The sequence below is a fragment of the Pleurodeles waltl genome, chromosome 11 (genome assembly GCF_031143425.1).
Source record: "Pleurodeles waltl isolate 20211129_DDA chromosome 11, aPleWal1.hap1.20221129, whole genome shotgun sequence".
Classification (NCBI taxonomy): Eukaryota; Metazoa; Chordata; class Amphibia; order Caudata; family Salamandridae; genus Pleurodeles; species Pleurodeles waltl.
Genome location: NC_090450.1, coordinates 472,501,826 through 472,529,354, shown reverse-complemented (window position 1 = coordinate 472,529,354; position 27,529 = coordinate 472,501,826). Strand labels below are relative to the sequence as shown.

At 42.8% G+C, this 27,529-nt stretch overlaps 1 protein-coding gene and 1 long non-coding RNA gene across 3 annotated transcripts in view; one reads left to right on the top strand and one right to left on the bottom strand.

Moving 5' to 3' along the window:
- Positions 1-25,916, top strand: part of LOC138265783 (uncharacterized) — a 112,305-nt gene extending 86,389 nt beyond the window's left edge. Inside the window, exons 2-3 of the long non-coding RNA XR_011199419.1 lie at positions 18,807-19,033; positions 25,173-25,916. This is a non-coding gene — a long non-coding RNA (uncharacterized lncRNA). The remainder of the gene's footprint in view (positions 1-18,806; positions 19,034-25,172) is intronic.
- Positions 1-27,529, bottom strand: part of DUSP26 (dual specificity phosphatase 26) — an 86,433-nt gene that overhangs the window by 6,306 nt on the left and 52,598 nt on the right. For both annotated transcript variants that reach the window (XM_069213809.1, XM_069213810.1), the window contains exon 3: positions 22,819-23,033. In XM_069213809.1, coding sequence (XP_069069910.1) covers positions 22,819-23,033 — 215 coding nt within the window. The remainder of the gene's footprint in view (positions 1-22,818; positions 23,034-27,529) is intronic.

Below are 27,529 nucleotides of genomic sequence, written 5' to 3'. Positions count from 1 at the left end.
CCAAAAAGCTGTCAAGTGCTAATACTATGCAGAGCCAGAGTCAGCTATAATTGTCAAAACTGCATTTACGTTAACAGTGTCACTCTTGCCGAATGAATAATGCTTCTCAATCTTGTAAAATGGCTGATATGCATTGTAACAGCACAAGCATGCAGGGCGAATAGCCCTACTTCTATTTTACTGCCAGATTAACCTCCATTACTCTGAACCTCACACACATCTTCTGACAAGCTTACTCACGAAAATGTACTTCTGCTGAACAAATTGCGCCCCCGGTCTAAAATGAAAATAGTGCCTGCACCTGTCACATACACCCACTGTAATCATAAAATGAACAGCACATATCAAACAGCACGTTTCTGCCAACTGCAACCTGTGCTCCCATTGATACCGGAGCTGAGTGACACGTTCAACAGCGCAAGCACCTTCTGCACCCAATCCTTGTTACCAAGGACAATGGAGCTCGAGCAGCACTCCGACCAAAAACGCTGTTACAATGTAGATTTTCCTAGTATTTTATGACGGAAAGTCTTAATTTTATTAAAGACACGGAGGCGAGTATTATGCTTCTCTAACTTGCTTTAATCTGAATAGCAGCAGTCAAGAACTACAACTCCCAACAGGCTTGAAACAGAAGAAGCCAATGGGAGAAAAAAACGTAATCAATAACACACCAATCACAATAGCCGGAGACATGTAATCACTAAGCTTGACTGCGACCAGCCCTCTTTCTTGATGCGAGAAGGCTAATGAGTATGAGAAAATAACGGAAGAATAGTTAAAATTATCGCAACTGCTAAAGTCAATGAACAAATGTCTTGAATCAGGTCCAGGCAGAAATGTAGTGAAGAAGACATCCGGCCGGAAGCAGAGAAACTGCTGCGGGAAGAATCCGGTATTCCAGCGTAGAGCTATGTATCCGACAGAACCATCCTCCGATTAGGTGGAAGATTGAGCTGGAGTGGAAGTTGCTGCAAGGGAGGGAAAAACAAGACAAAATCAGCAATATTACCTTGTTGAGGTGGGATAATACTCACCTCCGTGTCTTTAATAAAATTAAGAGTTTCCGTCGTAACATATTAGGAAAATCTACATTTTACGTCAAGCATGGAGGATCCTATTATGCTGTTTTAAAGCATATTAATCACCATTGACGTAGCAGTATGAACTGGCTTACAATAAAATGTCCTAAAAACATGATCATTGGACCAATCAGCTGATCTCAGAATGTCCTGTAACCTGGATCCAACCCAAAAAGCCTTGAAAGCCATGGCCCCTCTAGCTGAATGAGCTCCAAAAACTGAGATACCCGCTAAGGACACCACCCAACGAATCCATCTGGCCAGAGTCGTTGAAGAGACCTGATTATGGGGTTTCTGGAAAGAAATGAGTAGTTGAGGGGACGAGGACGTTCTGAGAGCAGCCATACGTTCTTCATAACATTTGAGACATTGTCCCACACACAATTTAGGTTGACCTGGAAAATACGGATAAAAAACTGTACGTGAGTTAGTCTTGGTACGTTTGTTAACAGAGAACAAGACCCCCGTGGGGGCAAACTGTCGAGAAGTAACAACCAGTGCTCTAACATCCAATAAACGCTTAATGGAAACTAAGCAAAGTAACATGGTACGTTTTGCTGAAAGCATCTTGAAAGACAGCTCAGAATTATCCTGCCAGGACAAAAAAAAAAAAAAAACTACATTAACATCCCACACCCTTGAATATTTCGGCAAAGGAAGAATGGAAAATTGTACTCCCTTTAACAGACGGCAAATTAGATGGTGCTCTCCCACAGGTTTTCCTTTGACATTGGTGTGGTGCATAGAAATAGCTGACCTATACAAATTAATCGTCCTATAGGACTTACCTGTATCAGCTTGCGCTGCTAAAAAATTAACTACATAATTTACATCTGCTGAAATTGGATCGAGGTCCCTTCCCAAACACCAGCTTGACCAAAGAGACCAAGCGGAAGAGTATGCTTTCCTGGTGCCGGAGCCCAGGCCTTATTGATGAAGTCAACAGCTTCCTCCGAAATTGGGATGCTAGATGAGGAAGGCCTGAAACCTTCCAGCCCGAGAGGGTAAGAGTTTTGTTGAGTATTAAGGGATGAGGATTCCCTAAGGGATCCAGCAGAAGGGAAGGAAACAGAGAAAGAAGGATGGGAAAGTCGATTGCCAATTCTAAAAGAGGGGGAAACCAGATTTGAGACTGCCAAAATGGCACCACCAGGACCACCGTTGCCTTCTGCCGCCTGACTTGAGCCAGAACCCTGGCGATCATTATAAATGGAGGAAAAGCGTAATTGATCATCTGTGACCAATCCTGAAGAAAGGCATTGGAGGCCAATGTCGAAGGATCCGGACGACAACTGAAAAAGAGAGGTAACTGGGCGTTGAGGCGAGAGGCAAAGAGGTCTATTCCGAAGGGGCCCCATTTGTGAAGGATGGACTGAAAAACCGAGGGATGAAGTTTCCAGTCGCTGTAATCCCTGAGGAAACGAGAGTGCCAATCTGCCGTTTGATTGAGAAATCCCGGAAGATATTCCGCTGAGAGAGATATCTCGTTGCGCAGACAATATTCCCAGAGACTTTTTGCTAGGTCAGCTAATGGTTTTGATCTGGTTCCTCCCAGATGGTTTATGTAACGAACAGCCGAAACATTGTCCATCTGGAGGAGGATGGTACACCGCACCTTGTCTTTTGCCAGGCTCTTGATTGAAAAGGAGCCCACAAGCATCTCTAAATAATTGATGTGCAATTTGGACACCCTTAACGACCAAGTACCGCCAGTCGAGACTGGACCACACAGGGCGCCCCAACCCGTCAGATTTGCATCGTACTCTAACGCAAGATCTGGGGCTGATGGAAAGATAGCTCTGCCATTCCAGGCATCTAAATGGTCTATCCACCACTGGAGTTCTAGGCGGGACTCTTGATCTAGGGAGATTATTTCCAAATAGGAAAGACCTTTCCTGAGATGACGAATCTTTAGTCGTTGGAGTGCACGATAATGCAGTAGACCGGGAAATATAGCCTGAATTGAAGAGGCTAAAAGGCCCACAATCCTGGCCAGAGATCTCAGCAAAATTTGGAATTTGCGAAGAGTCCGTAAGATCTCCGACTTGATGGACTGTACTTTCTTTTGAGGAAGATGGAGAGTGGAAGAAAAATAATCTATTTTGATTCCTAGGAATTCTATCCTTTGAGAAGGAATAGTGCTCAACTTTTCTTTGTTGACTAGAAAACCCAACTGGGAAAGAAGGGAACAAGTTACTTGTAAATGGGACTGAAGAGTGTCGTGGTTCTGATGTAAGATCAGAATATCGTCCAAATAAATCAGAAGTCTGATGCCTAAAGACCTGAGATGCACTGTCACCGGTTTCAACAGTTTCGTGAAGCACCAAGGTGCTGACGATAGGCCGAACGGAAGGGAAGAAAACTGGTAAGTCTGACCAAGCCATTGAAATTGGAGACATTTGCAATGACCTGAGTGAATGGGAACTGAAAGGTATGCATCCTGAAGATCAATCGCACCATAAAATCTAAGGGAAGAAGAATGTCCCTCAAATGAAGAATTGTCTCCATTTTGAAATGCTGATACATGACAAATTGGTTGAAGTTTTTCAGATTTATGACTGGTCTGAACTTTTTGTTCTTCTTTTGCACCAAAAAGAGCGAGCTGAGAGACCCTAAGGATCCGGAGACGACAGTTGAATGGCCTGCTTTGAGAGGAGAGAATGAACTTCCTCTGACATTAGAAGAGACATCTCTGTTGAGAAGTTTAGAGGTGGAGGAAGCCTTGGACAGTATTTAGAACCCAAGGATCGGCAGTGAGGGATTGCCACTTTTGAATGAAAAAACGAAGCCGACCCCCAATTGGAGGAGGGCCAGAAATAGGGCTTACCTTGTGTGTTGTTGGCAGATCTGAAACCACGTTGTCCACGACCTCTGTACCCCCTGCCTCTTTGGGGGTTAAACTTTAGGGTTGGTATCCGTAGTTGGAATAAGCGGAGCCTCTGGATCCCTGGGGATGTACGGACTGGCCGGTAAAGCGGCCCATGGCTGTACCGGCCCTGGCGAAAACCCATTGATTGAACACCTTCTTAATGTTCTGTTGCGCTTTATCGATTGATGAAAAAGTAGAAACAAACTTTCCCAAATCATTAATGAAAGAGTCTCTGAAGAGACGGCCCTCAGCTTTAACCCCCGGATCCATAGAGGCCAGATTGGAAAGTTTTGGATCCAATTTAAGTAGTAATCCTTTCCTCCTCTCATGGGTAATGGCAGCGTTGGCATTACCCAAGAGACAGAAAGCCCTTTGAGTCCACAGAGAAAGCTCGGAAGGGTCAATACCAGCATTCTCCATTTTTGCTGACTCTGCCAAACCAAGAATCCGGGCCTGAGGTCCCACTAAATCAAGGAGTTTATCCTGGCAAATTGACCAGGCTTTGTCCACCCTTTTACGGGGATCTTTACCGAATTTCGAGAAAAAGGTCAACAAGGGTTGGTCAATCACTGGGGTTGTCGTAATGCTGAAGAAAAGGGAAGGTCTAGGACACTCTGATCTCAGTCTGGCTCTTGTTTGTTTGTCCAGGGGAATCTTCAACCTGGAAGCAATATATTGACCCACATGTGCCGCAGGGGTCCACTCCATGGAATTAGGATGGTGGAGAAACAAAGGAGCAAACATGGGGTTACCCTCTGAATCCAAAACTACTTTTGCTGAAAAAGGATCAGTAACCTACAACTTAGGCTTTTTTGGGGTGGAAGCTTGAGACAACGAACCCCAGCAGTCAGAATCTTCATCCAAATCATCAATGTCTTCGACATCATCATCTGTATCTGATATGTGTGATATCACAATCTGTTTTGGCGCTGACATAATATTTTTAGTCTTAGATTTACGTTTCCCATAATTGCTATTAGAGTTCCCCTCCTGGGAAGGAGGCCTGGGACAAGTTTCATCCTCAGTCATGGGTGAAGAAACTTCACTAACCAGAAAAGCGCCATCTTTTTGAATAGACAAATCCTTGTGTTTTCTTTTTCTGCTATCCCCCGCAGATTGGGCCATAAAATATTTTTACACCATATTTTGTACAGAGTTTTCAATATTTTTTCAATATTTTTTGACATCTTGTTCATAGTGGCTGAAACAGCCTTGGTCACAGCCTCATTAATAAAGGCTCCAATTTCCTTGTTCTCTGAGAAATTAGAAAAATAATCTTGCCTTTCCATGTTGAAAACTGCAGGAGACCAACAAAAAACAAATTAGTCAAATATAGAGAGCCAAACCCCTGCTGAAAGGGTTAAATTTCCAGGCAGGGATTGCCCAGCCTATAAACACGCCCCCAGAGGCGTGGCCGAGTGTCTAAGCAGTCTACAGGAACTACAGACACGAAAAGCCGGTAATCTGGAGCTGCTGGTCAAACACGTGAGGATAACAGAGCGCACAAAGGTGAGAAACGCTAGCCCACAGCGTAAACACACTCCGAATGGCAGGGCTGACAGAACAGAAGCCGCTCGTGCCCAGCGCAATCGTTGGAATCTCTGTGAGGCAGCAGAAGCTGCCTCAGACATGCGCGAGCCCAGCGCGCAGGTGGGGAAATAAATGAGCCTGAAATGAAAAGGCACGGAAACGCTGAGTGCCTAGAAAACTAAACCGAAATGAGGGTAGACAAGAAAGCGCCACACTATAAACGCACAACAAAGTGAAAACACATTATAATAACATAATTAAAGAGGAATGAAACAAAGACATCACTTATCTTGACTGCGAGCAGCAAGAAAGAGGGCTGGTTGCAGTCAAGCTTAGTGATTACATGTCTCCGGCTAGTGTGATTGGTGTGTTATTGATTACGTTTTTTTCTCCCATTGGCTTCTTCTGTTTCAAGCCTGTTGGGAGTTGTAGTTCTTGACTGCTGCTATTCAGAATAAAGCAAGTTAGAGAAGCATAATAGGAGCCTCCGTGCTTGACATAAAATTCTAACGGTAAAGACTATTTCTATATGAAATACGTATTAGCTGTTCTTAAGTATTAAACACTATGTGGCATGAAGTTATAATATGCTGTTCCACGATAAATAACTAGGGAAACACAAAAACAATACAATATCATTTTCAAATGTATTAATCCATGACACACTTTAATGAGAAATTATCGATCTCTAGTTCCAGTCAAACATGTTTAACTCTTTCTATACCACATATATCCAAACACATCAAGGGTTAAATAAACATTCACACTATGCACCAGGTACTTAACTTCATGGAGCAGCAGCAAAGAAGAAGGAAAATGGCTGAGGGTTCTGGCCTTTTATTATCTTGTAGAATGTTTTCAGTGTTCAATATTCTTTAAAGTGGCTGCTGGAGTAGTGGCAATGTTTAATGTAAGCCTCCGATCTTGCCATAAAATCTTTTTTTTCAAATTGATTTAACAGTGATCGCTATTAAGATATTTGTATAGATCCCAGCTAATTTGTTTTCGTTTACATAGATCCATAATCTCTATAACGTTGCTTTGTCAGGAGAACTTTATGCAGAGTTTGTGTGAATCCCATGCGTCTCTTAAAACTATTGAAATGTACATTAGAAAATGTTAAACTAAAGCCCTTGTGTTGTTATATATCTATTACTTTGCATTTTTATATAGCATGAAAATTGCGATTGGGTGACAGTGTGTTTATGCAGGACCAGATGAAATATTGCATGAGCAACTAATATGCATTTAGAAACAAGACAAACAGTTTATGGTATTTAACACTGTAAGATGGTATACAGTGCAACTGTAGACTTATATGGCAGCCAAAATTTGTAGGACTGAAAGTGTAAATGAATCACGGGTGGAAATGGACCTGGAATAATAGGCCTTTTAAATCTTTACAATGTTTCAGAAGAGGAAACTGTCCTTAATACTGATGGAATGGCTTGCACACATACATCAGAGGTCCTAAGGTTGTGGGTACCACTGAAAATGACCAATTTCAATTTAATATAGTTTTTAGTTGCCTGAAACCTGCTGGGTGACGGCATGCAACATTGTGTTTATCAGGGCGAGGTGTACCTTTGGAACATCAGTTAGTAATAATTGTATTCCTCTCAGAATTGCAAGTTCCTATCGCTAAAAACTTTACCTGGACTTGAAGATTTTTTGTTCAGTGTGAAGTCGTAAGATTTAGTGCAAACAATATTGCGAGTACTGCAGTCAAGAATTTTCAGTCAGGTTAACCAGCTCTGGGCTGGGATGTCACAATGCGGTGGGGACATCGGGAGGAGCTTGGTGTTAAGTGTGTTCAGCATGAAATCAGTGACAATGATTACTATATTCTTGCCATGAAAAATGATCTCCTCAAGGGAGGAGATTTTCTAGTAGAATTGAGTATCATCAGCATGGCTCTATAAAGAGATATTTGAGTTTCTATTAAGAGAGCTCAAGGTGTTGAGTAGGGGATGAAGCAGAACACCTTGTTGAAGAAGGAAAGAGCAGATAAAGAGTTTTACATTTTTATTTGTTGGCATCAGTTACCCAGGGAAGATCAGAACCAAGAACTGTGCCCTTTATCAACATTCTCTCCTCAAGTGTTTGTAGGAGGGTGGAATGGTTAAATGCAAAGAACATCTCTGCTAGGTTGTGGAAAACAGCAAGGCTGGAACCTCTGTCATCAAAGATATGGAATGTGTCAGCAACAATTTAAAGTAATATGGTTAACCTACCACACTCTATCCTACAGCCTACTGCACATCATGTAAGAGGCTGTTTTCCATGTAAAAATATTAGAGCTGGTTTGACACTCAGCATTTCGGAACTTTTACAACTGAGGCTAGTTTAGAAAATGAGTGAAAATCCTCTCTCTTTCTCAGCACTGGCATTGGATTTTTAAGGCACGGAGGGACCTTTCAAATATTTAGATTATCTGAGAATACTCCTTGCAGTGCTTAAGAGTTCTGGGGCCAAGAATCCCCTCAAAAGCTCTTGGTGCACGAATACCAAGGCTGGTGGTCTTGAACCCACCTTGCGCCTCTTTCACTAACTAACAGACACTCCCTGCCCCTTAATCTCACACTTGCAGGCTCCTACTTTCTTTCTTTGTGACAGTTTTGGTTTCTTTTTCTTCCTTCATTTTTCCAATCTGTGTGATTCCCCGCTCTTCCACTGAGAAAATATCTGATGCTGACAAATAAGTGCTGGTACCCAAAAAAAAGTGCTAGTGCCCCCCACCAGCAAACACTTCCTCAAATTAAGACCTGACTCCTTATATCTCAGACATGTTGACTGAATTAAATCAGTAAAGACTGGCCAGGGAGGTGCTTCCTTTGATCAGAGAGGGTGGAATGAGAGCTTGGAAATAGAAAGAAGGACTAAGTTTAGAAATTGTATTAGACCATTTGGTTTGTGCAGCCTTCCTCATAATACACCAAGGCCCATATTTATACTTTTTTAGCGCCGCATTTGCACTGCTTTTTGATGCAGAAGTGGCGCAAACTTACAAAATACAATTGTATTTTGTAAGTTTGCGCTGCTTTTGCGTTAAATAGCTGCGCAAATGCGGCGATAAAAAAGTATAAATATGGGCCCAAATCTTTGAGGGTTTTTTTCTGCACATGAGAGAAGAGGACTTGGCCATCTTTCAGGGAGTAAGCACAATTTCCACCCTTTTCACTGTATCTTCAAGAATTTCAAGAAATTCTTACAGTTTACACTATGTATATGGTGCTTATAATGGTCAGAGAGTTAATAGTATAATAAACTTTTTCAAATAGCTTGTATAACAAGTTACTTTCATTCAGTAACACCTTATCTGCTGACATTCTGCGTTCTCTACGGAGGTGGACAGATTTAATAAAGGCTCTCCCCACTGCTGAAAGAGACCTTGCACCTTCTCCGATGGAGATCCTATGATCTGGTAGACATTTTCGGCTGAGTTTGTCTACTCTGGCATTCAGAGAGCACACCAAAATTTAAACCACCAGGGATATGCCCTGCTGTTCCAGCTACCTCCAGAGGCACTGAGCCTTTTGACAAAGGGCCCACAACCCCATCCTCGCCCTGCTTGTTGCAGTAGCACATGGCTTTGGCGTTGTCCATGAACGCCTGCACCATCTTACCCCTGACAGAGGGAAGAAATGCCTTCAATGCTAAATGGATCACACCGAGCTCCAAAAGGTTGATGTGGGGTCCGGACTTCAAAAGAGACCAGGTGCCTTTGATCTCTACCTTTCCCAGATGGTCACCCAATCCCCGTAGCGACGCATCTGTCATTACTGTCAGATCTGGTTGGGGAAAGGAGAGGGATCTGCATCTGACCCAATCACGGTTCTTTAACCACCACTGCAGATCTTGGGCAGTTCTCTCTTAGATCTGGACCTTGTTGGAGAGATTTCCCTGATGCTGCACCCATGGACCTTCAGGTCTCACTGCAGAGCCCGCATATGCCATCTGGCATGTGTCACCAGCAGGATGCAGGAGGCCATAAGGCCCAGCAGCCTCAGAGTCATTCTCACCAAAATGTAGGATAGAGGCTTAAACATCAGTATCATAGACTGACTATCCTGGATTTGCCGTTTGGGAGAATAAGCCGAAACTGCACTGTGTCTAGAACAGCTCTGATGATAGGGAACATCTGCCAAAGAGTCAGGTGTGACTTTGGTGCGTTTATAGTGAACCACAGCAAATGCAGAAGGTCCATCGTAGTCTGGAGGTGAGAGAAGACAGACTGGGGCGAGCCCACCTCCAACACCCAGTCGTCAGCCAGAGGCAGGCCCTTCTCCTTTTTGGGCATCAGAAAGTAGCCAGAATAGCAATCACAACCTAATTCTGGCACAGGAACCCTCTCTGTGGCTCCCTTGGCCAAGAGAGCTGTAACTTCCTCGCTGGCAAGGTACAGGTGATTCTCAGTCATCACATCGTATGATGGTGTCATGGATGGAGGGGTACTCTTAAAGTGGAGTGAGTAACCTCTTCGGACTAGCTGCAAAATCACCCTGACTGATGTGATGGATTGCCAGTGGAGGAGACAGTCTTGCCTCTGACTGGCCCTTGGTGGGAAGTCAAACTAGGAAGGTTTAGAGGTTGCTACAGGGGGGGTGGTGGACTGGCCAGACTGCTGGCTCCCTGATCCACAAGGTCGGTGGACCCCATGCCCTTGGCCATGCAGAGGCTGGGCAACATGCGCAGCATTGTGTTTGATCAGAAATGGATACAGTTGGAGGCTCCTTCTGTAGCCCCGAAAGGGGTGGAAGGCAGACTGGGGTGGACGAGTGGCTGCTGCGAGGCCCAAAGACCTGGCCATAGCATGAGAATCCTTGAAGCACTCGGGCATCTGCCTTGTCACCATAGACATGGGTGCCAGTAAAGAACATGTCCATCATTTAACCGGGACATCCCCCAAAATGGCAGACATCTGCAACCAGGCGAAGCGCCTCAGGGTCACTGTCAACAAAACCCGTCTGCCCATTGAGTCAGTTGTGTCTAGTCCCGAACAGATAGTAATGTTTGCTATGTCTCTCCCATCTGCAACTGCCTGGGCCTCCTCCGAGACCTGTGGCAGCACTTGTACAACTGTATCTGCAAGCATGTGGGAATGACAGCCTGTCAGGAATCCCCAAGGTGTCTCCTGCGTTATCTGTCAGCATCCCCAGGGATTAGGGTTAAATCATATCTCTGTTCTTGGTTAAACCTTCATGTTTCTAAGTAAACATAATGTGCTGTGTTACACAATTGGTTTTATCAATGCTTGTTTTACCAATGCTTGTTTGCTAATGTGAGCAGGTGTAGACATGTGCTTCTAATTGGGTGTAGTGACTCATCTCAACTGCTTTCCTGATTGGCTAAAAATAGCAGAGTGAAGGCTGCCTCCCTGCTTGGCTTTGTTTTGCTTCCTGATCTCAGCATCTTACTTGGCAGTCCAGCCTCTGCTGTCCTCCTTGTACTCAGGACTTTTGAGGCAATTCTTTTCTTCGTTCCTGTACCAGATGACTCCAGGCATTCCTCCAGCACACTGGAAAAGACTGCAGCTAAGTGACTAGTATTCTCCAGGGAGTTTGTTCTTTGAGCGCTGCGCTTTCGTAGAACAGCTGGTGTATTTCAGACTTTGTATTTTGGCAGAGTGCTTATCTTGAAGAGACAAATGCATTTCTGAACATTCTACATTATTATTGTAGTCACTTGCCTAAATGTGCTTCAGCTAAAGTACTACAAAAAGTGACAGTACAATTTTAAAAGAGCATTTACATGACTTTTCTTTCTGTAATGGCATAACTCTTGGATTTAAATTGTGCCATTCATGCCTGTGTTGCAGGTTTGAGGAATTTGCTTTTTGAAGGGTTTTTCACACACAGAGTGTAACCAAACCAAACTGTGCCACCCTAATTGTTTGAACCCAGAGTGGACATTTGTATTTCTTGGATTGTTTTTGTTCCTTTTAGTTTAACCCTATGCATGCAGGAAAGTTATATGTGATATAATGAATGCCCTTGTGTGTCTTTTTTGTGAATGATAAGTGCAACCACAGTTCTAATTGTAGTGTGCAACAGTGAATCTCTGTGAAGCCAGCCCTAGTGTCGTAGTACTTATTGTTATGGTACTCAGTTTGGCTTTTTGGTAATGCAGTGAAAGTAATTGTGCCAAGAGTTATTATTATCCAAGAAAAGTGCTGGAGCATCCCGGTGTTCTTCTACCGCTCCTGTGCCCATATCACAAAGAGAGATTCAGTTTCAAGGAAGTTGAGTGCACTAACTCTACTATCACTTTGTCAACAACGACCTGCCCCCGAAGATACAGGATGCCTGGCTGGACCGGCAAGACGTGGCAGTGATTTGTCTCTTTCTCTTTCACTCCCCCTTTCCTTTTGGGACACCTGCCAGGGTTTCTGTGTCCACTAGGAAGTGCAGACATCCTTCTTTTCTGGCGAGTGGCCCCATCTCGACACAGCCCAAAAAGCATGTGGTGTTCACGGATCGCATTGCTAGGCTGGAGGAAGAAAAAGCTTCTTTCCAAGTGTATCCAACATTTTGGAATTCCTATTCTGGGAAGTGGAGGCTTGGATAACCAAGCTCTCAGGGGTGGGGTGTTGCATCAGAAAGCTTGGGTGGCCTGGAGCGGGCGATGGCAGCAGGTCATTGTCTTGTTACAGGAGTGTCACAGTGTCCTTTCCTCAGGATCTGCACGTTGCTGAACAAAAGGCCCACCTCCCGGCGTCACCAACTCAGAAAGCTATTATAGCACAGAGTTATGATGAAGCCAGGTGGGGGAAAGGGAATTAGGGTAGCGAACTGCAGGGAGAGAGATCTGAAAAGAAAAGGTTAGAACAAATATGCATACACTCATTCATAGCAGTATAACTCATCAATAGACTCTTGACTAAAGGCGTCTCCATGATATCAGATTGAGACCCCTTTTGAAGTGAGGGCGAAGCCCCTTCTTTGAATCCTCAGAACCAAGAGATGGCAAGAGCTTTGAACTATGGTCATACTCTGAATATCAATCCAGTAACAATTATGCATTCATAACATAAAAGTTTTGATCACAGCCTAGAAATTCTCAAAGACTTAAATATGCTTTTCACACATTATCCTTTCCAAAAAACAATGAAACTATAATTTGCTTATCTCCAAAAATGCTTTCACATTTACAACTATAGGCATGAAAGTTTTACTCATTGAACTTGAAGCGCTTTATTCGTTGGGCAGAAGTGCCTTGTTTATTGTTCATGAAGCGTTTTGATTATTATACATGAAGCGCTTTGTTCCTTATGCCAGAAAGCGCTTTCACTTGTCTTATCTGAAGCGCTACGCTCGTTATGCTAAGGGGGCATTTTACTCATGTGGACTGAATCACTTTGATTGTTGTGCCAAGGGCTTTTTACGCATGTGGACTGAAGCGCTTTGATTGCTGTGCCAAGGGCGCTTTCCTCATGTGGACTGAAACGCTTTGATTGCCGCGCCAAGGGTGCTTTACTCATGTGGACTGAAGCGATTTGATTGTCGTAACAAGGGAGCTTTACTCATGTGGACAGAAGCACTTTGATTGCTGTGCCAAGGGCGCTTTACTTATGCGGACTGAATCGCTTTGATTGCCGTGCCAAGGGCACTTTCCTCATGCGAACTGAAGCACTTTGATTGCCGTGCTAAGGGCGCTTTCCTCATTTGGACTGAAGCGCTTTGATTGTCGTGCCAAGGGCGCTTTCCTCATGTGGACTGAAGCGCTTTGATTGTCGTGCCAAAGGCACTTTATATTTGTGTCCTGAAGCGCTATGCTCGTTGTGCTAAGGGGCGCTCTACTTATGTGCTCTGACGCGCTTTTATCGCCGCGCCAAGGCTGCTTTACTCTGAAAACTGAAAACGCTTTGCTCGTTGTGCTAAGGGGAGCTTTACCTTTTGGAAGTAACAACTCCCTTCAAGATTGGGCTCATCAAGACCTTACCGCTACAAGTACGACCTACTTGTATCTGAATTCACCATGGAAACAAGGATACTCCGATTTTCCGTCAATCTGCCATACAGGAAATCTTCTCTTCTTCAGAGGAGCCCCCACAAGGTCTGACTGCATTGAAGTCTTCAAAATAGTGAGCAACGTGCTTGGGTGTGGCTGGGCTTTATAGGCCTGCCACACCCCAAGATGGCTGCTGCCTCTAAAAACATGAGAATTGTAGTCCCTTCATAGAATAGCACTGATAAGTGCATCTTGTCCACCAATGTCCTGACTCTGCAGCTACATGAGCTTTACCACAGGGCAGACGACGCTGATGGCCACTTTTGGAACAAGAGGGGATGACAAGTGGTGCAGATGAAGCGGTGGAAATCCGTGCAGCGGAGTTTCGTGCGGGACCTGGACCTCGCACAGCCTTATTCCTGACAAGGAGCCCCTGGGCTGGGTTTGAACCAGGCACCCAGTAGGACACCAACATTGCCTGATGACATGACCCACAGGGCTTAATCCTGGCCTTCCTCAACGACATCCTTGACACACCAGGAGTAGAAAACTCAAAAAATCCTTGACAAAAGTTTTAAAAAGGCTAGTCAAAAAGTGACTGAAGAGTAGCTGTCTTCGGATCGGCGCAGGAAAATACTTACCGCTAGCGTGCTTGGGTGGCACCTATATAGGACCCACAACATCATATCTGGCATGGACAATGCTGATGACGGATGCTGAGCCGAACAATGCCACCTAACAGCATGCAGGAGTACTGCTTAGAGCATTCCCTGGATTAAGCTGATGCCTGGGGGAAATAAAAAAGGTAAGGAATCTGCAACTAGAAGTCTTTATCAGATAGGGTGGTTTTCACTTTGTTTACCTATGTCCTGATGAAACTGTGCTTGGCATCCAGTAAATGCTGTTTGATTTTATTTAGCTTAGAACTTAGTTTGCAAAAAAATAAGTAACTGTAAGGGTCCAAGATATTTTACGTAACTGTAAGGGTCCAAGATATTTCTCAGAAGCCCACAACAGCTGGCCTTATCCACTATCCTGGAAGCACTGCAAAGTGGTGGTATTGATGCTACCTAAAAACGGATACACTCCTACAAAAGTGACAATTGGGTCTATTTCAGATCACCCAAAGCTGTAGGAAGAGCCTGGGCACACTAGTGTTGCTATGTTTTTAACGTATATTGAATTTTGAAAGATGCTGCTGTTTAACTGTGTTTAAAATTAGACTGAGAGTGCCACCATGTGGTAGAATGTCATAAACATGTGCTGGAGTTAAATAACACAGGTGCTGGAGCTCACCCCCGGCAAACACCAGCGCTAATTAAGCACTACTTTCACTCCTTTTCATGGAGGGATTTTGACACCAAAAAAGTTCCATGGCTGTAGGCACATTTATCTTTTCATGTAGTTCTTCTGAAAATCAACATGCAGACTTGTTAGTTTCTGCCATTTTAGTTTCTGTGGTGCCAATGTACTTATGATCCCAATCAAGGTCTTATTTGTGCAAACAGAGGGTAATGTAACTTGGTACTCTTCAGAGATTCGCTGTTGGCGAATTATATTTTGTAAGTTTGCACCGCTTGTGCGTCAAAAAATGATACAAATGTGGCACTAAAAAAGTATAAATATGGGCCCAAGTGCTGCCAGGCCTAACTCAAGCCTTTTTCATATAATAAAAAAGGCTAAACTGATCCCTTTACCTTCCAGGGCAATGGCCCTGGATGCAGAGAAGGCATTTGACAAAGTCACATGGACCTTCCGTAATGCTGCCCTGAAAAAAATCAGTTTATGTGAAGGTTTTCAATGCATGCCCATGCCTCTTCATCACAACCCCTGGGCCCGTACATGGGCCTCATTTAGGGGTCACCAGGGGTCGCAGCTGCATCCCCTGGCTTGCCCCTTCTGACCCCTGGCACTGCCTTTGTGACCCCTAGCGGCTTCAGAGTGGCAAGTTCAGTACCAGGAACACAGTGATAGCTCGATGTTATAGACGTCACTTGGGGCTTCGCTCTCTTTATTTTCTGTCAATTTTTTATTACACTAATAGAGAATAATGAAATAATGTTCACTATTAGGGTAATAGAAATGTGAATATGCCCTCCCATGGCAGCTGAGGTAAGTAAAAATGCTTTTAAATGTATGTTGTGTGTGTGCTTACAGGTGAGGGTGTGTTTATGTGAGAGTGTGTGTGTGTAAGTGTGAATTTGTGTGATTGTCTAAGTATGTGACTGTGAGTGAAAGTGAAAATCAAAGGGCATGTGATGTCACTGAAGCAGAGACTGCAGTGCCAGAGGTCCTCCACATTATTTCTAAATATGCTACAGTTTCAGGCTATTCTACAAGGTAAAACCTGAAATGTTCCCTCTGAATATGCTTTGCCTTTTGAACACAGCTATGCAAGCTACCCTGAAATGGCAGCCTTCTAGATTAAAGTACATAGTCACTGACTTCCCTAATACGACTGAAGAAACTAGAAGGCATATGTAGAATACCATTACTGACTAAGATAAAAAATTAAGTGATATGTGGTCAACTTTGTTTGTTACATAGTGGCAACATAAAGAGACGGTCAAAATGGTGCTAACGCCACAAATTAACTTCTTCTTGAGTATGTTCCCCTTGAAACCTTCTGACTCCGTCCACAAATCTACTGACGCACAAATAACTCCTTGTTAGAAAAAGGGTCTCTAGGTGTCAGGCAGTTTACACTCTGTCCAAGTAGGGACCCTCACTTTAGTCAGGGTAAAGGGGATACACAGCTCAGATAACCCCTGCTCACCCACTCAGCACCTCTAGTGCACTTTACTAGGGACTTACTAGCGAATCAAATATGCCAATTTACACAGGGAGCACTTGTCTTTACCACTGGTCAGCAGTGGTAAAGAGCCCAGAGTACCACAAACCAACAAACACAGATCAGAAAAAATAGGAGGAACAAGGCAGAATGTTTGGGGATGACCCTGCAGGGGGACGTCTAACTCTCCTTTATATGGAAAGGTAAACAAGCATGAATTTTGGTGCCGAAATATCAAACAAATGGATTTAAGGGTGTCTTGAGCCTTCCTAGATTTAGAAGTTATCAAACTGCCTTACTGAGCTGACAAGTTATTTGGTGGCTGTATTCAGATTCCCCTTCTTGCCCTGCCTGAGTTGATATCAAGGTTGAACTAGTTAGTCCTCTCTCCATACTCAGCACGTTCATGATAAATCAACTTAAGGTTCCCCACTCAGTCTTGATTCTTAAAGATATACTTGCAGGAATAAAAGCCCTAGATAACTGCTGCGTTCACGAAATAAGGGGTTCTGAGTTAGCCTCACTTTGGATGAACAGCTCCATTAACATAAGCCCTACCTTGACCTTCTGAGAAGATGGGGTGCTCTTGGCATGCTTTTTATTAAGAACCTTGAAGAGAACCGTAACCCCCTATCTTTTGCTGTGCTTTCTGAGAGGTTCCACCAACAGCATTATGACTTCGATAACTTTCTGGAAATTAAAATTGCCTTATGAAAGTGCAGTCATCCTCACCTCGTGGATTGCTTTTGTTTTTTTGGGGAATCTAACAAATAAACCACACACTGCTTCCTTAATATACAAACCTTGCAAAAAACCTCAAAGCCAAAGAATAACATTTTCAAAAGAAATGGGAAGAGCAGTGCTTTTTTACAGTATTGAAATCATTCCGCCCTCTTCCCAGGGGTGTACCTTCAGGAGGGTTTTTGGGATGTTGTACCAACTAATAAAGTTATTGTCTGATAAATAGTTGGGTACAGGTGCTTTCCGTCAGGTATGGTTAGATGTCTGGCGGATTTCACCAGGGATTTTTGTATACATACAGACAAAAACACACACTCTATCCCACTCTGTTTTGAAAGTCCTAAAATCTATTGGTTATTTTACAATCTATTGTGGTTTCTCTCCTGGTACTCCTACAAATTCGCATTCCTTTCCTCTTTCACTACCCCGTAGGCCCCTCTCATGCACCCTGCTTCTCGTATAATGTATTTAAGCTTTATATGTCGCCAGAGTGTAGGAAAATCTGAAGCTCACACCCCTGCAATCGTTCTGACCAAGCTACCCCTCTGCCTCTTCCTGAGAGGAAATTTGGAATTCCCTTCTCAGGCACAAAATGTCTCCCCCACTTTAAAAGTGCAAGTACTGGATGGCCTATAGTTCTTTTTGGTCCTCTGCGTGTTTAACTTAAATGTGTTTGAACAGAGTCAGAGTTCTGCTGACATTGTGGTTCTGCTTCTGGGTATTTACATGACCTGATATTTTACTACAAACATGTTAGGCCCTTCTGGGTGGAGACTGAAGGGGTCCTTAACAAGATTAAATTCACCCTAAACCACGTAATCGTCTCACTGGGACTCATAGCCTGCCCGCCTGCCCTACTTCTAGACACCTAGGATTGTTTCTTTATACATAAATTGCTTACTAATGGTGTGAAAACCATTTTGGCAAATTGGACAAATACAATAACACATTATATCACACATGGTGGGCTTGGGTTTGCTTTAAAAGAAGTGCAGACAACAACATACACAATAGCGATTACAACACCTCCATTCTGTTATGGGCAAAACTAGATCTTTACCTAGAAAACATCTAGCTGCCATGAACATCAACCCCTACATAACATATACATCCTGCAATTTCTTAGAGTGCATATCCCTTCCCCCTTTTTCCTTGCAATTTTCTCTAATCTTTCTTCCTTTGAGCTTTTTTTCTCTAGTCGACTATCTAAGTCTCAGCATTCTCTTTCCTATACTTAATTCTAAAACAGTGTATTCACTAAGGCCTTAGATACTCACTAGGGATTTTATGAAGTAAAACACTTTGCTATACATTGGAATATATTAACATATGTTGCTCATAGTTTATATTTGTTTTGTACTGTGTTGGACTTAAAAAATGTTGAATTTTGAAGTATTTTTATTGGCTCCGTCGAGGTGGTGATGAGAGGCAGGTGGGATAGAATCTAATTTATTTTTTATAGGAGTGCATTCAAATTTATCCGGTTTTGCTGCTTTTCTGCCATTTACTTTCCACAACGAGATTCTTTGTTTGAGCATAAGGATTTGTTATGCAAACGCTTTCAGCCTTGTGAGGGAGACAATTCAACCAGAGTGTAAGCAGTATCAAGGAGTTGAAGTATTTGTGATCTGTTTTTAGGTCGAGCTTATGCATACAGCCTCTCGTATAGTTTTAATATACTACTTAATGTGGGCTTAAAGCATTTCCTTTGCTTGTATCAGTGTCATTTAAAAATCCTTCCTTGCTAGTGGTCTGTCATGCCATTTTGTCCTGCCTTTTTCTCTTTGGGAGCAGGGACCAATTACATTATAATTACGCTTTGTCCTGTTTATCTCTTCTGTAGGGCACTTTTTTGTGTGTTTTTCCCTGTTCGTCTTACACTGGGTGTATGTTCCAGAGCAGCCATGCTTTCTCGGGCAAGTCCTCCAGCAGGTCTCCCTTCCCCCCAAGATCCCCCTGCAAACATAAAGCCAACAGCAGAGGGGGGCTTTTCCAGGGCCAGCTGGCTCTCACTCTCTTTCTCTTGTTTAAGTGGCTTCTACAGGGAGTGGCTTGTCCAAGGAGTTCATGGTGAGTAAAGATTGTGTTGCAGCTTGTTTATTTAAAATGGTTATTCTCTATTGTTGTGCTGTATCTCTACAGAAACATTGTTTTTTGAGGTGCTTTGATTGTTACTGTTTTATGTTTCTTCACAGGAAACAGTGTTAGTTTTTTTGTCTTTTTAAGAGGAAGGACTTTGGCTGCTTCATATCTGTGGTGTTTTATTTTTGAAAATGTCTGGTATCTCCTACCCCTACTCACTTGGGCTCCCCTGGTAGTTCCACTCAATCTCTCTCCTTGGGCTGCCGTGCCTCCTCCTCCTCCCCCTTGCTTGTGGGACTCTTTCCTCACCTGCAGACTGCATGGTGCTGTGATCCCTTTTAACACCTGGCATTCACACTCATGCACCCACCCCTTAACCCTCCCTCTCTCACCACCGCCTCTCACTCTGTAAAGAGTGGACTCCAAACAACTGGCAAACAGAAAGCTTGTTTTTAAAACCCATCATGTAAATGCAGAGGCCATGCTTCCTCAGGTAAGTCCTCCATCAGGTCTACCTTCACCCCAGCTCCCTCTGCAAACATAAAACAATCAGCAGAGGGCGATGTTTCCAGGGCCAGCTCACTCTCGCTCTCTTTCTCTTGTTTTGAGCGAACATTTACATGCTGTGTTTGCAGGACTATGCTTACAATGCAAAGAGCAAAACTCTAGGTGCAGAACTCAATGCAAAAGCCTAAAAAGTCACAAAAGAGAAAGCGTCACTCGTAACATGGGCAGCCATGCTCTGGGCTTCACCTTGTGGCCCACTTACACAATGTCTCCTTGTGTTGCCCTCAAAGAATGCTCTTTTTCTCGTGGCTCAGCTTTAAGTAACCACAAGCCATTTCCTCTTGCCCCCAGCACTTCCCAAGCCTTGCTAAACCATGGAGCCTGCTTGAGATGATCACGTGTCACACCCCTCCTGCTGCCCCACAATAAGTTTGTAACTCTTGCTGCTGCTATCTGAGTGCCCTGCAAGAGTTCCAATCCAGCTACCACCATTTCAGACTTTCATCCTCCATGTTAATCAAGTGAGTATCATTAAAGTGGGCAATAGTGGCACGGCATGTGAAGTACTTATAGTAACACTGACCTCACCTTAAGTCCATTTAAATACAAACCAGTGCTGGATAAATTACCTTCTTTTTATTATCGTCATCATTTAAGGCCAATGGACTGAACACCAACGATTTGTGTTCTAAAAGCCTCTTATTAAGAATGCCAAGACACAGTTTGTTGCATTAGCAATGTAAATGGTCAACGTCCAATATTAACCGAGTTATCCTCAGAAATGTGCAGGCATCAATCAACCCTCCACTCTACCACAAAGTGTTTACAGTAAATCCTTCCTGACATCGTGCACATAAATCTGAAAGCTGTCCTGTCATTTGGAGTTCTGACGCCATTCCCATGAATAACGTAATCATTACAAAGCTATTTCACTTTCAAAGCATATTTTGCTTGCCATGAATGGTGAAAGTATTTGTTAAGATGAAATGCAAATTAATCTACAAATCTGTATTGTTGGCTGAGTTCAATAATAAGATGCATCAAAAAAGCAAGCACAAACAACAGATTATGGATGGAATGCAGAACAAATCAAACATTCACCCCATTCACAGATCTGGGTTTAATCCATCATTTTTTTTGCTTGTCATGCAATTCCAGTTTGGACCCAGCCATGTGCAAATCAGTCTTGACCCTGCTCCCCAAGGGAACAGTCCAGCCTGAACTGCCAGGCCAGGTCCTCCCTGGACCAGAAACAAGTATCCTTGGACCGGTTTCAGGGTATCACCCTTCATCAGCTAGGCTAGCTTGAATCTGGTAGCATGGCAATCATGGGACCCATGTCTGGGCATACACTTCCCACTTAGGGTGACAAATGCAAAAACAACAGATGATGGGCAGAATGCAAAACAAATCAAACATTCACCCTCAGGCACAGATCTGGGTTTAATCCATCAGTTTTTTGCCTGCCATGCCATTCCAGTTTGGAGCCAGCAATGCTTGATTGGTTCCCCAATCCGTCCATCATTTGTGTTTGTGTGTTTGTATGTGTTTGTGTTTGTTTGCTTTTGTTACCAAAAAAGCAAGCAGCACTACCTAGCATTGAAAACATGGGGCCGTGCTTTACCCTACCAGTTAAGTTACGTAACATGTTATGTAATACCACATATAGGTTTGTCGTGACGTTGCAGAGTTCATCTCACGATCTTTTGATCATTTCCTAAATGATCCAATGCCAGCTCAGGGTGCTCATCATACTACAAGTACATGGAGCTTTTTTGGAAGGTGTCTTAATGGAAAAAGGCATGCCATAGCAATTAGTCTAGATGAAGGAGTATGCCTAGTGAGCTTTTAAGTGCTTCTCCTTGGAGAAGATGCTCTGGAGGGTACGTATGGATCTGTCCGTAGGCCTGGAAAAGCGATGGTGGAGATAAATGAACTCATTAAAGGGAGAGTGGATTTTTTGTTTTTCCACTCATATCAAACTACATGTTGAAGTTCCCAAGCATGATTGGTAGGGTTTAATAAAGGACTAGTGAGGACTAGTCGCAGAAGGAGTCAAAAAAGGTAGAGCTGGAGGACGGGCATCAGTAGATTAGCTGAGGAGGAGAGTAAGAAAAGAGGGGGGAGAGCTGATACCGGGCTAGAAGCACAACATTTATTCACAGTAAACTCACTATTTCAAATGAATGGTGCTGCAGGTTCCTCATAAAATAAGTTCCTGTGATTTCTGGTACAAAATTGAATCCTGCCTATGATACATCCATGTTTAGGAAAAAGACGGCCACTTCTTTCAATGGCATAAAAATCTAAAACCTGGTCCTTCGGAGCTCTATCTCCTTTGTCTATTTCTTGGCTTGAAGGACTGGGCTCAACACTTGTGCCAAACTCAAACGTGAAAAACCTTTTAATCTGGTTTTGTGGGTATCTTATTTTCACAAAAGAAATAAGCCATCATCCATCTTGGAGGTTAATGTCACTACCTTACAGCTGCATTTTGCAACGTCAATAGTGTCAGGATATTTCACTTGGTATATTAGTGTATATGTGGCATATTGCAACAGTAACTCTCAGACCATCAGGGTGCTTGATGTTACTCATTGAAAACGGAGGAATCCTATTTAATACTCTCTAATTATGGTTGCAATGTGATTCACATGATGTGATCCACTTGCCTGCCCCTGGACATGGTGAAGTCAAAAAATACTCCAAAGGTCTTACTTTTGTCCACTGTGTTAAAAATGTATCTTCAACATTTATGTTATTAAATACATTTTAAACATTCCCTTGATTGAACTTGGAGTGCAATAAGCAGCATTTCCGTGTTTGATGCATTCCATTTCCACCAGCTGGAGCTCATCCACTTTTGAGTACCTGAGAATGTTGCTCCTTCTGATTTCGTTCTCACTTCAACCAAAACTTTTTACATCTTCTTCCCCTTTAGTATATCACATTATCATCACTGAAATATCGACCTAAACATATGTTGTAACCATGATATCAGCATTCAAAATATCTTCAAGGGAAGGGTAGAGTTACTATTAACTCCGTCCTAATGATCCTTGGAGGCAGTATCATGTTTATGATAGATATGTGTGCGTTGATATTTTCACTGTGATAATGAGGTTTCTATTAATCAATGTAATGCTAATCTCTAGCCAGCAAAAGTCAAACTTCTGTGCCTAGTGTTTATTTGGTTCCTTTTGGCAATGCACGCTCCAATGTAGTACATGCCCTTAGCTTTAGGGTCTCATGACTGATCAGTTTACCTTTGCTTTCTCGCAGTGCCTGGTGGATGAAGTCTGCTGCTGGCTGGAAGTGGATACTCATATCAAAAGTTGGGGAATCATGTGCCTCAATCCCCTTGTATGTGATGTTCATGCCCTCATAATATTCAGCTCCTCCTCTAAATTTACTGTGGGAGGCGTTGAGAATATGAGTAATGCACAACCGTGATAATTCCCGGCGATCAGCAGCTATATACCTAAAAAGAAAATAAGAAAAAGTGATTAAAAAAATCAGAGTATGTTTCAGCTTCCTACAATACTTTACATCCAAGTAACATAAGGACTCACACTTACAAAGAGGTGGATGACTCAGTTTTGAAGTGAGTGCTACCTAACAGGGAACTCCCACCTCTGACCAGACCCTGCTCCCTTTTCGATAAAATATGTTGTGCTTGTTCTAGGCTTAACAGTGAACCATTACCTTAAACTTCACTTAATTTATTGATTTCGAACAGTTTTAGGAATCTGGATCTTTGAGCTTTTTATATGTGGCATTTATTTTGTATTTGTTTATTGTTTTATGTGCTCCCTGAAACTCCATTTTATGGTACCATGTGCCCATTATAAATAGAATAAACGCACACACGTCATACCTATATAGATGAGAGAACTGGTCGTTGACTGTAATGCAATGTGTATTTTACTATTCTCACTCCACAATCGCCTCCTCACTGGCTGTACGTTATACAGTGAACCAAAATAAATATAACTCTCCTTTTAATTTGACGCACTTGCCCAACTATACCTAAACACACTTCAGGAACCGGTCCCATAGCACAATGGTCCTCAAAGAGATGGTGTTTGTCTAGTTTTGTCAGGGTTTACCAATACTGTGAGGACAGGTCTAGTCCTCCCAGTGCAGGTTAAAATGCGTTCTGCCCCATGTCTGTCTGCTGTTCGTCCCACACCTGTTAAAGGCCTTGAACGCCAGCCTAGAGGAAGGTGGGCTGATAGGTGGCATCGCCTTTGATATCGGCATTCCAGGAATCCCTCAAGAGTCATGCTGCAGGGTGCCCTTGTGTAGGTACTGATAGAGCTCACAGACTGCTGGCGAATATACCTGGGCATCCCTGGTCTCCCTTCGGAGAGGTCAATGATCTCCACCACGAGCTGCAAGTCTGCAACTACATTCCTCATGGGGCATTATCTGGAGCATCTATGGGAGTCTTTTTGCCCCCTCGCAACATTTACCATCGGGAGGGAAAACTGAATATGCATGTGGTACTGTAGATTCAGCACATCACTCTAAAATCTCACTGCACGTATACATGCTTTAGTCATGTAAAGCATGTGAAAAGGCAGAGGGTTTCCTTCGTGTGCATGTTTGCCACACCCCAAGCAACATCCCCTATACAAATTTTGTACCCACACAATTGCTATTAAAAAAGGCCCATGCAAATATCTTTGGCCTGTCCTTTGTTCTCAAAGGGCCAATGGAGCACTTAAATGGGTACAAACCCCAATTGCACACCTGGGCAGTTGGGGAGACCTGTGCGCAGAGGCCGTATCACATAAGGTGAGCACTGGGAGGGCTAAGGTAGGACCCTGTTTGAGCTGACTAGAACGTTAGATAGTTGAAGAGCTAAAGCAGTACTATTTTTCCACCTTAGACAGTGGTAAATTATGGTTTGTCACAGGATCTTCCAAGGCAAGTGCTGTTCTTGGCTGAAAATAAAGTAAACACCTGAAAATAACGAAATATTATACACAAAGCAGCATAACACAATTAAAACAGAAAGACACATTTCCACAAAAGCCAAAAGAAGGTAGCACAACAACCACAGCACAACTCAACAAAATCACATTGAAATAATGCAGCCCAAAACATAGCAGCACAAAAATAACAGACCATATCACCACCACAACAAAATACCACACAACAGCCATGCACAACTATTCTCGACACACATTACCACTTCCTGAATTCTGCATTAATAATACAGTGGTAAAAGGTGTTTGCACTAGGCACTGCCTTAATATACCACCCAGGGCTTGAAATAGTGACAGTCAAAAACGTTTTGTGACCCGACCCTGAATGTCTAAAATGAGGAACCTGAACAATCTAATGTATTTTAATAAATAATAATAGTTGTTGTAACATATCTAAGTAAGCACAATTAAATGCTCAGTCAGTGACTAGGTTGAGGATGAAGGCCAGGTTAGCAAGCTTCATCCTGTCATGCTATAGCTTACTTTAAGCTGTATCAACAGCTCTCAGTTTCAAGGTTCTATGAATATTTGTAGCTTTGTGTTTGGTGGGGTATTACATCTTACTCTAATCAGTCAAGTTTGGGACCCATGGCTTTAGTTCTAATCTGTACCTAAATTTATTCCAGGTGCACTCACGTGGCTATAGGGGCATTTTGGAGGACCTGACAAGTTGGTGCCTGTATCGATCTATCAGAAGAGAAATTGATGGCCTTGAAAATTTGTATGCATGCGTCGGTAATCGGTTCTAATGGTCAGCAAATCCATTATTTCAATATTTGCTGTTTATAACGGACTCCAGCTTGTCTAAAGCTAGCATATTTACATCTGAATAATCTTTGCCCCAACTGAAAGTCAGCTGTTGGTGACTTGGAGCACGTGTTTTTGGTTCGCTCTATAAACTGGCAGGGAATTTGTGAAGGTCTTATTAGAGCGAGGAAATGAGTGATGCCATTCTCTCTAATACTAGTAAAACCTTAGAAGGTCTGGGTCAGCACAGCCTGTTGGCTAATAACCAGATGCTTTTTGCTTTTTATTGACTGTCTGATAGCCAGATCTCTGATTACCCTCCATTGGAAGGATGAAAAGCCCTACTACACTTTTCTAGAATTGAAGAATACAACGCATTTTACAATGGTTTACGGACAATCCTTTTACTTAGGGCATACATTCGGTAAAAAATGGCGAGACTGACAGAAATATATTGAACATCTGTGTTTTACGAGCCCGAGAAAGCTCTTCAGTGCATAAACACTTTCTCTGAAAATGTTTTTTTTTTTTTATCACCGCTCCATTTTTTCCATTGGACATCAGTTGTAGGAAAAAGCCTAACCACTGAGTTTATGCAGAAAGATGATCATTATTATTATTCCATCACCATTATTACTTCTATTATTCTTATAATTCCTATTATTAATAATAATAATAATAACAATAATAGTTATTATTTGATTATTTTTATTCTTTACTTTGTTCTTCAAAAATAGCACTTCATTGAATCAGTAATCATTGTGCATTTTCAATTAGCACTGGTTAAATATGCTAAAACAAATAAACTGCAGATATTTATTTATATTGGATAGTTTTGGATATGGATATGCTAACACGTCATGTAGTTTTGAATTGAAGAAAACGAACCTTATCACACTTGTGAATTAAAATAAAATGATGTTTATAGCGATTGCTTGCGTTTTGCTTTAATGTAATAAAACGTAATGGATAAAGCACATACAATTCTTTCTTATAAGTTTAGGCCCATATTTATGAAAAATGACGCACAACTGTACTAGCGCAGTTGTGCGTCATTTTTTTACGCAAGCTAATGTCTTTCCATAGTGCCATTCATGCGCCACATTTAAAAAATGACGCAGAATGGTGCTAAGGAATGGTTAGCAGCAGAAAGAATTACACTAACCATTGTGACCGGCCTTAAGGGAAAATGTTGCTAATGCAGCAAAAGTGATGCTAGCCCGTTTTGCTGCACTTATTTTCACACAAAACAGGTTAGTGCAGTTTATTTCCTGCATTAGAGTAAAAAAAACGCACAAGCAAGGAAACATACACAATCAAACACAAAATGGTGATTGCAGGGCAGGAGATACCCCAGGGAGACCCCAACCACCCAAGTACTAGCCAGGAGGGTCCAGCAAAGTCCCAGGAGAAGGAGAAGAGGAAGCGCAAGTGTACGCTGTCACAAGATCCTCTCCCTCCTTCTGCACTGCCACCGTGGCTGCTGTGGCGGTGTCTGGGGTTGCTGTGGTGGTGGTGGAGGGATTGCTGATGTCTGCAGCGTGTGCCAAGCTGGGGCAGTGGCACTTCTATGTTGTTCTGGAGTTTGATAATGCTCCGTATGTGTGTTTTCCTTAAGCAATGGTGTGTGGCCTCTCATTAATGCCTGGTCTGACCAGGGGTTAAATTTTGATGCTAATCGTCCTTAGTGTAATTTTTTAGGTCCGCCTCCTTAGTGTGCATTGTTTTTGTGAAGAATGAAGGTCTTAAATATTTTTTAAGCATGAACGTCCAGCATGCAGGGACAATGGGTGCATTTTGCTGTCTTCTTTTGCCTTATTGCACCCAGGCTGTCAGGTGTTAACAGCTTTTAATTACCTTTTTTTACATAAATAAGCCCTTTTGTATTAGGCTCAGAGTTTCAGATGAGCAATTAATAGTTGATAATGCTCTGAACACCCAACCAACTCAGAACTTCCATCAAATGTAACATTAGCTCACTATTAACATCAACACCTATCTCAGTCCTTCACAACATGCTAACCATTCCTCCCTCTCATCATTTGCTTTTGCAGTGCTTAATTTGAGCCAGTGGTTTCCGGTGCGGAGCACCAGCACTTATTTTTTAGGCCCGCCACTTATTTTTCTGCCTCAGGCATTTACTTCGAGCAAAAGACCCATATGGAAATGACGGTGCAAGAGAAAAACGAAAAAACACCCCAAAAGGAGGGAGCAGAAAGCTGCAAGAGTGAGCTGA